The 13737-nt window shown below is 50.4% G+C and overlaps 2 protein-coding genes across 27 annotated transcripts in view; one reads left to right on the forward strand and one right to left on the reverse strand.

Moving 5' to 3' along the window:
- Positions 1–1525, reverse strand: part of LOC106730673 — a 46443-nt gene extending 44918 nt beyond the window's left edge. For 5 of the 26 annotated variants that reach the window (XR_004315561.1, XR_004315560.1, XR_004315559.1 and 2 more), the window contains exons 1-2: positions 730–866; positions 334–464 (exon numbers count right to left, since the gene is read on the reverse strand). Coding sequence is in view for 2 of the 26 variants with exons in the window: in XM_032468931.1 (XP_032324822.1) it covers positions 334–464; positions 730–846 (248 nt within the window). In the remaining 24 variants the exon portion in view is untranslated. Of the gene's footprint in view, positions 1–333; positions 465–624; positions 664–729; positions 867–1241 lie in introns of those variants that run through there. The other 21 variants (XR_004315579.1, XR_004315570.1, XR_004315565.1 and 18 more) reach the window with 14 other exon arrangements.
- Positions 754–12987, forward strand: LOC102521861 (actin related protein 2/3 complex inhibitor). Its single transcript, XM_032468929.1, has 6 exons — positions 754–927; positions 2284–2359; positions 5145–5277; positions 8241–8447; positions 8852–9015; positions 9866–12987. The coding sequence occupies exons 1-6, from the start codon at positions 836–838 to the stop codon at positions 9872–9874; spliced, it is 681 nt and encodes a 226-aa protein (XP_032324820.1). The 5' UTR covers positions 754–835; the 3' UTR covers positions 9875–12987.
- The last annotated feature ends 750 nt before the right edge of the window (positions 12988–13737 follow it).

Below are 13737 nucleotides of genomic sequence, written 5' to 3' on the forward strand. Positions count from 1 at the left end.
TGCGTCCCTATAATGTTACATACTTGGGCAAAGGACAGTAGGGAGCTGGGGAGGGGTCCAAGAACTGTGCGAATGCTCCGTTCTAGAGTGAGTTTATTAAGTCTTTACAACCCCTCTGATACTGACCCCGTTTTACAGAGGAGGAGGCACGGGCTCAGAAGGGTTGAGGAACTTGTCCAAACTCACACAGCTGGGATAACTTTGGTAGGCTGTTGATCTGACACCCAAGCCCAGGCTCCTTCGTTACAGACTCCTGGAACCCTTCCCTCAGCCACTGTGCGACCAAGCGCGGGGGTGGGGTGGGGGGTGCATAAAGAGCAGCTCTGTACTTACCACCCGGCCGTCTCTGAAGGCTGTTCCCTTTTTTGCATTCTTGCTCTGGAAACCCATCCTTCAGAGCTGATCCTATAGGCTCTCTGGGCCTTAATTTCCCCTTTGTGCGTGTGTGGGGCATGGGTCTTCCTCTAGTAACAAGGAAAGGGGAGCGAAATAGAAGGGCGTGGCTCCCCACCCCACGCCCACCCCACGCCCATCCCACGCCCACCCCACGCCCATCCCACGCCCATCCCACGCCCATCCCACGCCCCGGGCTAAGGCCCCAGCCGGGTCTTCCCGGAAGCCCACCTCCCACCTCCCACCTCGCGCACGGTCTCGCGGGAAGGAATGAGGCTCGGCCCCTTTAAATTCCGCCCGGGAACGCCCGGATCCCGGGCCGCGCCTGTCCCAGACCTGCTGCTGGGAATTGTGGTCCTCCCTGCGCTTCCCCCTGCGGTGCCCCCAACCCCGAGTGCCTGCTCCTTGCGCCGGGTCTCCAGGGCGCTCGGCGGCGGGGATAATGAGCCGCATCTACCAGGACAGCGTCCTCCGGAACAAGGCGGTGCAGAGCGCGCGGCTGCCCAGGGCCTGGGACCCCGCTGCCCACCAGGGGTAGGCTCCGCCCTCGTCTCCCCAGCGACTCCGGGGCTCGGCCTCTGTCGGCTCCCGAGGCTCAGCTTTGAAGCTGGGCTCCCTGATTGCGGAGGGTAGTGGGCCACTGGGGTTGGGTGCAGGTGGGAGGAAAGACGGGGCTCTCCAAAGGCCTCCCGGGCCTCCGGTCCACTCCTCCCATTGCTCCCCTTCGCCCCATAGCTGGAGCTCGCTCCCTAAGACACAGATCCGCGTAAAACTCCCCTCTTTTTCCCGTAACCTCGGGAGAGGGTCCAGTCATGACTCCAAAACAGGGCTCAAAAGGCGTTGCTTACTTCACGCCAACCTTTGTCTCTACCCAACCCCGGTGACTATAAACTCCACCACTTGCCACGCTGCCGTGCCTTCAGGCCTCTGCGCAGGCTGCACTCCCGCTCCAGAAGGGACAATGTCGTGCTGTGACCCAAACAGCGGGTGGGTGTTGGCTTGGCCAGGGCTAGGGGAGGGCAAGGCCTGCCTAGAGGCGTGTGTTGGATTCGGAGGGCCAGGCCCTGCCATCACTGACATGGCGGTTATGACAACTAATGGACCATTCCGTTTGCAATTACAATGCCAAAGAATTAAGGGGGTAAGAGGGTAAGGGGGGTGGATAGGGGCAAACAAGGTACAGGGAGTTTTCAATTTTCATCCCCATCCCTTCAGCTGTCCCCACCCCTCTCCTATTTCCATGGTTCCAAAAAAGGAAGTCACCAGGTTCTGCTATGAAAACTAGAATTGGGAAGCAGGAGTCCAGTTCCTCTCAATGAGAGACTTCCGAGTCTGGCTTTCTCCACTTCTGAAGTGGATATGAAAGAGAACAGGAATATGAAACTGTTTTAAAGCAGGTGAAGAGATACTTTATAGCAGCTTAGGGAACCCCCCACCCCCAATTTGGTTAAATAAAAAAGTAAAATCCTTTATATTTAGTAAATGCTTAATAGTTTACAAAGCACCTTAACATACATGATCTTACGTCATCATCATAGAGTGAAGTGGCTGTTACGCTCCCATTTTGTAGGTAAGACTGACGCTCTGGTTATAGTAGTCCCTGCAGGAGGGGCCATAGCTTGGTCTTGCAGCCTGACAATGTTCCTTCCTACTCCTTGGACGGTACCCCAGCCTTTGGGGGCCTCAGAGGAGTGGAGGCCCCGTGTGGAAGCACAGATAAAGGGGCTGCTCCGTATTTGTCAGGTGCCCAGTGAATCAGGGGCCAGGTGAACGGGAGACACACCTGGGACTTGGTTCTGTTCCAGTGCAGGCTCTGACCTGGGCCGCACTTGTGATTCTTTCCTGAGGACTGACAGCACTAGTTGATCCCTCGTTCTCTCTCATCTCCAGGGGAAATGGTGTCCTACTGGAGGGAGAACTGGTCGATGTATCTCGGCACAGCATCTTGGATGCCAATGGCAGGAAGGTGAGGATGTTTACTTAGAGCACCTACCAAGGCATCTCTCTCTGCTTGGCTCTGCCAGTGCCAAGACTTGGGGTCCAGCTCTTTCCCTGAAGGGCTCACAGGGCGAATGGGTGGGTTGGGAGATTAGCAGCCAAAAGGGGCCATAAGTGGAAGAGATCAGTTAGGATCATGTTGGGCAGCAAACAGATGGGAGGGCCAGCATTCCTGCTGAGAAGACAGATCAGGCCCTAAACCCAAGGGGTGTGTTTGTGGCCCGTACTGGGAGGGCTGAAAGCAGGGAGGAGGGAAGTGAGTGGTTCGGGACTCAGGATGCGGTGCTGTGTGGGCTGGAAGTCCCTCTGAAGAGGTCCTGTCACCTTCTGATGGGACAGATTTAGAGTGCTGGGAGGCTTGCTGGGTGGGCAGGATGAGTGGCTCTTTATTGTGGGGCTGAGGGCCCAGCTCCTGTCCTCTGGTCTGGTGGTCCCCATTGCCCCGGGGCCTGATGGACAAGGTCAGAGCAGGTTATCAGCCTATGTGGCTTCAGGGTCAGCAGTGACCTTCCCCAGCCTATGTGGCTGGGACATCAGGTGCACTTTGAATTTTTTGGAATTGAATTACTTTAAATGTACTGGTGGAGTTTGCTGTCAGAAGGTGCCTTGAATTGACTCCATTTGCAGAGTGGTGAATATTTTAAAAGGCACTCATTAGTCTTTTGACATCACCATGTGTGACAGGATGTTTTAGAATATTGGGTTTTTATAAAGCAGGTCACCAATGAGGACCTGGATCTCCACGTGTGTACAGGTGCAGGAACATTGGGGTGTGAGAAGGGTTGCTGTGTTCTGGGCCTTTGTTTCCAGGCTGAGTGTGAAATCTGCGCTGCTGACACCACCCAGGGTTTCAGTTCCCATGTCCATCCCTTTCTGTTCCTTCTCTCTCAGCCTCCTGGGGTCATCACCATGTGGCTTTATCACCACCCATCTCAGGGGTCCATGGACACACCTGGCATTCACTATCCTGGACTCGCCAGTGTTTCTTTCTTGAGTACTAGTTCTGCATTTCCACCTCCATTTCAAAAAGCTCCCCCACCAGATGTGCTGACCACCGTATCTCCTAGATCTCTAGAACTGAGCTTATCAAACCCCCTCTCAGAGGCCTGGGACTACACAGAACTGGTTTCTCTCCTGCATATCAGGTAACAGCCTCCCCTCCAGGCTCCGCACTAGTTTCATGCTAAGAGGTACTTTGCTGCATCCTCCCCTCCTTAGCACGCAGGTCAGCAGGGTGGGCGCACCAACCTGGAGCCCCCAGCCAGCCTGCCCAGGAGAGCCCAGCAGTAGCCCCCGCTGATGCGGGACTAGCCTGTCTTGTCTGTCCTCAACAGCAGGCTGTTCTCGTAGCCCCTCTCCAAACTTGCCTCCTCTGAGTTCCTCTTTCCTAATGATAGTGCAGTAACCCCCTACCCCACCCCTTTGCCCTCTCCAGCCACAAGCTTGCAAACCTCCATTGTGTCCCTCCACCCCTTCCGCAGGTGAGTAATCCTAGTCCTGTTGGCCTCCTACCTTGACCATCTTCCCGTCCCCTCCCTTCGTCTTTCCATGTCCACTCACCTCCCAGGGGCCTTCGGGAACTCAGCCTGTCCCCATCAAACCTCGCACTCGCCCTCGCCCTCCTGCCTTCTGGCTGTCCCCAGCACTCACTCCTGCCCTGCTGCTGACCTGTCTCCTGAAAGGCATCTCTCAGATCTCGCTGCTGTTCTAAAACCTGTCAGGATTCCTTCTAGTCTACCACGTAAAATCCAAACTCCAAATGCCAGCTCAAGGCCGGTCTTAAATGATCCCATTTACATCCCCAGCCTGGACTCCCACGAGGCCTGGAGGGGTCTTGCATTGCTCTAACATACACATGGAACCTTGTCTTTTATTTTACATTCCTGCCCAGGCTTTTAATAATCTTCCTTCATCCTTATTCCCACAGTTGCAGGTTTCTTCACCCTTTGAGACCTCACCTTTCCTGTTTCTCCCAGAAGGTGGTTTCCTTTTCTTTAATCTGTGGGAGCATTTCGGCCGCCTGTTTGATTAGGATAGCTGGCAGCAGCATTTACAGCACACTTCATACTTTACGCTGTGTTTGTCCCTTTGTCATCTCTCTTCCTCTCCCCCTTTTTTTATTTTTTGCATGCTTTTTTATTGAAGTATAGTCAGTTTACAATGTTGTGTCAATTTCTGGTGTACAGCATAATGTCTCAGTCATCCTTTGTTATTTCTTGAACCCTTACAACATGCCTGAAAGTAGACATCACGTTGTTTCCAGGCAACAGGGGAAACTGAGGCTAGGAGTGATTTGCTCCAGGACCCACATCCGTTGGAAGAGGCACAGTGGCTGTCCTCACTCACAACTCCATTTCAGTGTCCTTTCCATGGCATTCTGGATGCTTCCACTCCTGCTTTATGGTATTTGGAGTCCTTGGTGCTTGGGTTACAGTTTCCTGTATATTCTTTCTGTCTCTGATTGTGTGGAGGCCTTGGGAGCAGGCTCCGAGCCTGCCCTCTCTCGCCCATCTAGCGTGGTTCATCGTGGGTGGCAAGTGCTCTACTAAACACATGAATGAATGCATGAATGAATGAGTGAATATTGGGAGTGGGCACCTCTGGCCAGTTTGAGTATCTTTTGGAGCTGAGGTAGGATTCTAGGGTAGAGAGAGAGGTGGGGGAGGGCTGCAGCTGGAGCCCCGTGGGGAGTATGTGTATTGGAGGGTGAAGGGAAGGCAGCAGCCCCTCACTCTCTCTCTGCCCGGCCCCAGGAGCGCTACTATGTGCTGTATGTCCGGCCTAGTTGCATCCATCGCCGGAAGTTCGACCCCAAAGGAAATGAAATCGAACCCAACTTCAGTGCCACCAGGAAGGTGAACACAGGCTTCCTCATGTCATCCTACAGTAGGTACCCTCCGCCCTTCCTCCCTCAGGGCCCTCCTACACTGTGGCCTTCCTTTTCTTCAGGGTTTCTTGGCCCCTAGAAAGTGTCTTCTTAGCATGGGTGGCCTTAAAGCTCATGACTGGCCGAGGGTCCCCCACACACTCAGAAGATCTGCAGTGCCTCACCTCAGTCTTGAGGGCTGGGTTGCCTTCCCACTCCTGCTGTCTCCTGCAGTCTGGCAGACCCATCCATGAACCTACCTTTATGCGGAGCCCAGGCCTGGCTCCCATTGACCTTCATTTTCCTGCCAAAATTCTCATTTCGTTGTTGGGCCCTCTGTAGTCTCATTCCTCTTCCCAGTTTTGGCTGTAGAAGGACCTCCTTGCTGCCTGTCGTGCATGAGAAGTTTTTGAATCTGACTGGGAATATCCATCCCTCTATCATTTTATCCATTCTTGTTTTCAGTTGCTCATTAGTTATCTGAACATTTAAGGAGCATCTACCACATGCTAGATCCTAAACTACACACTGAGGGTCCAGGGACAAACAAGACTCAGACTTGTACTCGAGATGTTCTCAGTCTGGTAGAGGAGATGGACAGGCCATGACTGGAGCCTGAGGAGGGACTCTGAGTCCAGGCAGGCATGGTTGGGGGAGGTTCCCTGGAGGAGGGAACGCCAGTACTGAATCCTGAAAGACAAGTAGGAATCAGCCAGGTGCCAGGGCTTGGAAGGGTGTTTCAGGGAGGGGGCGGGTACCAAAGGCATTCTGGGAACTGAGTGCTCCGGATGCAGGTGAAGAGAAGCCATGCAGGGAGGGTGCTCAATCGAGGCTGCAGGGGTGCTCAGCAGTGGGTGCTTTTAAGCAGGTGAGTGATGTGATTAGATTTGTTTTTAGAAATTCCTGGGGAGGTGAAGAGACTGGAGACCAGGAGGCTGTTAGGAGGCTGTGATGGCAAGGGAGGGAGATAAGAGGGCCAGGATTAAGAACCGGTCAGCAAGGATGCAGAGACTGGGTAGACTCAAGATAGAGGAAGGACCATGGCTTCAGGGTTTGGATATGGGGAGAATGAAGAGGGGGTTGGGATGACCCCCGGCTTTGGGCTCGGGTGCTAGGTTTGAAGGGTGGAGTGCAAGAGGAGCAGGTCTGGGGAGAAAAGTTCTGTTTGGGACACATGCCATTAGCTACATGGTGGCACTTCCGGGGAGAGGTAGATGTCCAATGGGGACTTGGCGATACAGTTCTGGACCCCAGGAAGAGGGCTGGCTGGCAGCACACGTTACGGAGTCATCACACATGGGTGGTATTGAAGCTGTGCCAGTGGACGAAGTTCCCTGGGAGGTCATCCTGGGCACAGCAACAATGGGGGAGGGACAGAGAACGAGTCTTGTGAGGAGCAGGGGAAGAAACACTGGAGGGGTCTGAGCAGGATGGGGAGGGTATGTGTCTCTGAAGCCCAGCGAAGCCCAGGGGGACAGGAGTGAGGAGGTAGCAATGGGATCAGGTGCTGCCCAGGGCCCAGTGAGGTCGGAATTGGTAGCATCCAGTGGGCTTCACCCAGTGGCTCTGGTGGGTGAGGCAGGGTCTGGGGTAGTGGGTGTCCAAGCCAGAATGCAGGAAGGTGTTAAGGAAAGATCTGGGAGAGGAGGAGAGGCAGGTCCCGGAGGTGGGCGGGGTTGGGACCTGGGGCCCAGATGAACTGGCCTGAGGCAGGAGGGGGACACCTTGTCCTTTGAGACCAGAGGGAAGGAGGAAGGGTTTCTTTTGGTTATAGGTAACTTGATGGCTAGGTGGTGGCAGGGAGGTGAGTGGTCCCACCTCTGGCTTCTGTTACCTTGTGAAGCAGGCAGTGAGGTGGTTTATCGGGGGACACTGGGCAGTGTGAGGAGGAGCTGAGGAGATGGAGCAGTCTGAAAGTCCTCTGTGTGAGCTAGGTGTCTGGGGAATCCCAGAAGGCATCCCTGACGGAGCGGCAGAGGTTTTACACCGTGAGCAGGTGTGGTCCGGTCTTTGTGGCTGGCAGCCATCTGGTTATGCCTGTGGACAGCTGCAGGGTCACCACACTCCCAGCCCTGCGAGGCCTCACTTCTTAGTTTGGGACTGGGACCCGCGCCCCACCCCTAACCCGGGATTAGTAGGTTTGGGAGTTTCAGGGTAGGCAGGTGAGACGCAGTTAGAATCCTTCCTGAGCCTCTGCACTCTGCCTGGGCTGGGATGAGCAGGCCAGTAGAGAGTTTGGGGACCACCAGAGTTTGCTGCTGGTTCCAGCAGACCCCACCCCAGCCAGGGAAACCCTGAGAGCAGGAAGAGGGCCCTGCCTGGTCACTGGCGTCTCCGTGGAAAGGCAGAGTTGTGAGAAAGGCTTGAATCCTGCCTCTTCCATTGACTAGCCATGTAACCCTGGGCAAATTACATAACCTCTCTAAGCCTTGGTTTTCTCATCTGTGCAAAGGGAATAATAATAACATTAACACTTGGGGTGGGTATATAGCTCAGTAGTGGAGCACATGCTTAGCATGCATGAGGGCCTCGATTCACTCCCCAGTACCTCCACTAAAAAAAGCCAAAGAACCCACCCCCCCGAAAAAGCCACTAACACTTGCTGAGGGTTTGCTGTGCATCAGGCCTGGTGCTAAGTCCTCTACGTGCATTAGAAATTTCTTTTTACATCTCATGTCAGTCCTATCAGGTAGGTACTGCTTTTATCCCTATTTGTCAGGCACAGGGAAAGGTTAAGTGACTTGCCTGAGGTCACATAGCATATAAGCCGATTTGTACCAGGCAGCCTGGCTCCAGAACTTGTGCCCATAACTCCTCTGCCATGAGATCCTGGTGAGTACTGGCAGGATAGATATTCAGAGCCCTTCCTGCATGTGGCTGTGAGCACGTAAAACTCTTAGCCCTCACCTGGCTCCTAAAAGGCCCTCCCAAAGTGCTTGCAATATTATAGTGGTCATAACCCTCTTGTGCTGTGTGCTTGCAGAGGTGGAAGCCAAGGGGGACACCGATAGACTCACGCCCGAGGCGCTGAAGGGGCTGGTGAATAAGCCAGAGCTGCTTGCGCTGACAGAGAGCCTCACCCCCGACCAGACAGTGGCGTTCTGGATGCCCGAGTCAGAGATGGAGGCGATGGAGCTCGAGCTGGGGGCTGGGGTGCGGCTGAAAACTCGGGGCGATGGCCCCTTCCTGGGTGAGCAGTGCAGCCCTCACTGTGATCTGATGCTCCTTATGGCCTGTGGGGGCTCCTGGCCTCCTGTCCAAGGCTCCCCACTCTTGCATAGATCTCATGGAGCCGGCCAGGTCTGGCCTCCTTGGGGACATGACCCCTTGAGATTTATTCCTAAGTCCCAGGACAAGTGCCCTAGGGCTAGTAGCCTGGACAGTCTGGATCTTGGGGTGCTACCCAATCCCCTGGTTCCTGTAGGTGGCCTTTCCTATCTAGTGCTTGGGGGTCCCACCCAGGGCCTCCCTAAGCACACCCAGGCTGCAGAGAGCAATGGCTTAACCCAGGCCGAGGGGACTCAGCAGAATAGGCCAGCTCCCACTGTTTCCACCGCAGGGAGAGAGGCCATTCATCTTCTTCCCTTCTTTCAGATTCATTAGCCAAACTTGAGGCTGGAACAGTGACCAAGTGTAATTTCACTGGCGATGGAAAGACAGGGGCGTCCTGGACAGACAACATCATGGCCCAAAAGTCTTCAGAAGGGGCTGTGGTGGAGACCCGAGAGCAGGGGGACGGCGCAGAAGACGAGGAGTGGGTAAGTCAGGGGAGGCGACTGTGGACTTGGCATTGGTGTGGTTTATCTCTTGGCAGGAATTTTATATGTACGTTGGGCAAAGAGACAGCAGCATAAACTTTACTTCCTAGTGGAATTCCTGAAAGTGTTAGCATCAGGAAAATTCTTTCAAGGTATGAAGGATGACAATCTGGGACCTTTCTTTCTGGTGAGTCTGAACTGTGCTAACCAACAAGAGAGCCCCAAAGATTTATGAAAGCAGGAAACGAAAGAATGGAGTGCAGAGGGGAACCAAGGAGACTTAATGCCATTAAGGCTCCAAACATTTCCACTTCTAGTGAATACATTAGCCGTGTTGGGGCAACTGAGCAGCTGAATGAGCAGTTTTCTTTTCCCCCTTTGTTCTGGGCTCCCTGCCCAGAGTGGCTGGAAAATGGCTGACTTGGTCCTTAATAGTTTTTTTGGCCCCGAGGTCAGCCTCCTAGTTGATCCCCAGCCTATTCACAGTTGATTTGATTTTTTGAGGTATATTTCACCTGAAGATTTGAATTGTTGTCAAAAGGTCCCAAACTGAACGTTTAAAACACAGTGTCAGAAAAATGGGCTGTTTATCTAGGTGATGAAGATGAAGACGCTTGCCAGAGAAAGCAGGGGCAGGTGGAGTAGAGGGTCTGGATTCCCTTTTGTCTTAATAGAGTAAGTCTTGGACTGAAAAACAATTGGAGTTGCCAGGCCGGCTCTCTGGGCCAACTCTGAGATGAGGCCAAGGCAGGCCCCACTGGTACCACTCAATTGATGACTTGTTTGTTTGTCTGATGACTTACAGAAGACTCTTATGAAATGTGCTTTATTCACGTCTCTTTACCCCCAGGATGACTGAGGAGATGGAGTGCCTCCGGGGCCCACCAGCACTGTTGAGCATTTCTTCCATCAACTTTTACTCCGGAGCTCGAAGGAGAAGTCCACCAAGCCTTACCTGGTTCTTCCCCAAGGCCGCCATGGAGTACCCTTTGAACCAGCTCTACTAAAATCAAATCCAAGACCCCAACGTTAGCAGTGGGACCCGATGCTGTGGCTCATGGAGGGTCCTTCCTGGGATGTGAGTCTAGTCTTCCCAGACATTTTCATGATGGCCCTCGCCCTGAGTGGTAGCCTTGTTTCTGGAAGCAGCAGGGCAGTCAGAGGGCCTGGGCTTGGTCTTGGTGCAGAATTGGGGGAAATCCCTCATCTGCAAGCAGAGTAGCTCAGAGGAGAAGTTAGCAGGGCCTCCTTCCTCTGCCCTTGGTGTATTTCCTGCTTTCCTTCCACACCTGCTCCCCCTGCCCCACCCGGCAGCACTCTGTGTTGTAGTCTCTGCTCTCTTGCTCAGATCTCCATGTCCCCTCTGCCCTTTTCAGCCCACAGAGCTGCCAGTTCTTTATTACTCCTCTGATTCTCTACCACCTTGGGGGCTCCTGTCTCCTGACCTCCTTTGGCTGCTTTCCTGGGGATGCTCTTCTCAAGGAGGCCGAGGGCATTCACAGGTGTGGCTGGCTGGTCCCCATCTCTGACTCACTCTGCCAGAACACCGTTTTTTCTTGTTCTTTTGTACCTTGAGAACTTTTTATGAATGAGTGAATCTTCAGGAGAGGATTCTTCTACACTGACGGGGTTATTATCAAATGTAAACAGCTTTCCAGCTGAGCAACCTCCCTATAAGACAAAAGCCATATCTTTTTGGCCATGAACATTGCCTTGCTGGGTTGTGTGCCTGCACCCAGATCTATGAAGAGATCTGGAGTTGAAATCTACATGTCCTAAGAATGGGTAGGGACTTGGTGGGATGTGGCTCTTGCTTGCCTCAGAGGAAAGAGTGGGTGGTGGTAAACTAACAATATTATTGAGTCCCTTAATGTGTCAAACACAGCACTAGATGCTTTCTGTCATAATATCTATAGCCACTGACTGTTGAGTGCTTCTGGGTGCTAGTACTTGTGCCAAGCACTTGCTGTATCTTACTTAATTGTCACAACAATCCCAAGAGGCACATGTGATTATTATCTCCATTTTTTTCATATGGTTCACATGGTTTTCATGGTTGAGGTCCCAGCATTGATTGTCATGGTTCAAACTTTCATTTGCCTTCCTGCATGTTTGAGCCTGGGCTCAAAAATATGGCTGTGAGGCTCAGGATTAACACTTCCTTTAGGCCACCTGCAGTCACAGGTCACTACACTGCTCTTGGGTCTCTTCTGTTCTTGCTGCCCTTTTCACAGTTCACATCCTTGTGATCTCTCACCTCGGCTATTGTAGAAGCAGCCTCCTTGGTGTCCTGTGTCCGAATGGGGCTGGCTCACTCTTGCGCACACTGGGACCTCAACGATGGCAGTGGTCAGGGGAGGGGTTAAACAGGAAGAGGACTGGGGACCCTGACTGGAGGAGAGGCACCCAGTGAGGGCATCCTGCTGCCCAAAGCACTGTGGCCAAAGGGTTTGGCAAGCTCATAAGGGCAGGCCACTCTTCTAAACAAGGAAGCCCAGGGTGTCAGTAGGGAAAGCCCTAGGTAACAACTGGGCTTGATGTCTCGGATGGGTGGGGATGAGCTCCTGGAAGGAAAAGGCCATCGTGGCTGGAGCTCAGAGAATGGTGGGAGTGGAAGTGTATATGAGATGAGGCTGGAGGTCGGGTGTGGCACCTTCAGCATGTTAAGTATTTGGGGACTTTATCCTTAATACCTTGGGAGCCAGTGATCCTAGGGAGGGCAGTAAGATCTGACTTGATTATTTCAAAGATCACTTGACTACAGAGAAACTGAAGTTAATGAGCCCAACTAGGAGACTGCTGCAGTTGAGGGGTAGAGCCTAAAGCGGTTTGATCTATAGCAGTGGCAGTGGGGATGGAAAGAAATCTAGAGACAGGCAGAGAAGAGGCCCTGCAAAGCCATGGAGTTGGGGGAGTGGCCTAATCTGGAATATGCAATTTCTAGACATTGTCATTGCAATATTATACCAACACATAAAATTTGATAATCCTTTTCCAGTTAATGATATATAACCACTTTCTACATTGCTAGTCTTCATACTATTGTTTTTAATACTGACTACCTTAATAACTGTCATTTTTCCAAAATAGGGGTAATTAATTGATCCCTATTTGGAGTTGTGTCAAAACCTTTGTAAATTATAGTTTCCTCAGTCTCACCTGCCACACACACACACAAACGCACATGCACACGCTATATTTTGGAGGTTATTTCTTTAGGGATGGATTCCCAGGAGTCGGATTACTGGGAACCTAGGAATTTTTTGTAAAGGTCTTGTTATATTGCTAAATTGCTTTCCAAAAGGTTTGTTCTAAATTATAATCTCACCAGCAATGTAGGAGAGGACCATTTTCATGCTACCCTTGCCAGACATGGGTATGGTAATATTTTTAAAAATGGTATTTGGTAAGGTGAAAATAATACTTTATAATTTTAATTTTAAAGTTAATACTTTCATTTTAATTAGCCCATTCCCCCATTACTAGCAAGCTTAAACATTTTTTTTTTTCATGTTCATTTCCTAGGCTTATTTCCTCATTTGTTACTTGGTCCCTTTCCCCATTTATTACTGAGGGGGAAGGTCTTTTTGGTGTATCAGTTATTTTTATTTTAAGTATAACCATTTGCCATATTTTTAAAAACTTTTCCATTTAAAAAATTGATTTACAAACATAAAATCTTTATATAGATAAGTCTGTTGAATTTTTGTGATTTTTACTGCTTCTAAACTTCGTAATATATAGTCTTCTCAGATGTTAGATGCTCACTATGATTTTCTTGTATTCATTATCTGGTTTTATGTTTAACTCTGATCCACTCTGCCTTTAATTTGTGAGAGGGTATGAAGTGAGATAACTAAATTGCTTATTTTCAGATTGCTAACCAGTTATCACAATATATTGAATTCCTTCCTACTGTCAGGGTACGATGTCTTCTACATCACATATTAAAGTAATTTTATATTTAAATTATCCGTTACGTTTCAGTAAGTCTCCCTGTAATGACAATTTGAATTAGGTCTCACTCATTATTCTTCTGTTTTGAATTTTTTTTTTGGTATTCCTCCTCAACATTTGAAACATTTTGTAAGGTTTCAGTGCCTATTTATTGCCTTTGCATTCTTTTAAGTGAAAAACTCTGGCTACAAGAGTAATACATTTTATTTTAGAAAATTTAAAAAAGGAAAAAATAATTTCACCACCATTTAAAAACAATCACTTATGTAGTACTCAATTATATACCATGCACTGCTTCGAGTACTTACAAATATTGACTCCTCTTGTGCTATAACAACCGTCTGAAGTAAGTAGAATCATTTTTTTTCAAGTAGAAAAAAACCCCAGTTTTATAGTAAATGAAACGTATTATGTTTGTTTTACAAATGATGATACTTGCCCAAGGTGCCCAGGTGGTCAACAGAGCCAGGGTTTTAATTAGGGCATTGTGGTTGCAGAGGCCTGTGCTGTACACGACAATGCTGCCATTCCATCAAACACAATTATTATTCATATTTTGGTGTATATACTTACAATCTTTTACAAAGTTGGATGTCCCTGTACATACTTTGTGTAATCTTTTCACTTACAGATATGCCATGAACATTTCCCTATACCGTAAATCTTTCACAATGTGATTTTTTAAAAACAAATCTTTAATATTTCTCATATGCATGTGGATCAGTGCATTTAACCGATTTCTTATTTTGGAATAATTAGTTTGCT

This window comes from Camelus ferus, chromosome 27 (genome assembly GCF_009834535.1).
Source record: "Camelus ferus isolate YT-003-E chromosome 27, BCGSAC_Cfer_1.0, whole genome shotgun sequence".
Classification (NCBI taxonomy): domain Eukaryota; kingdom Metazoa; phylum Chordata; class Mammalia; order Artiodactyla; family Camelidae; genus Camelus; species Camelus ferus.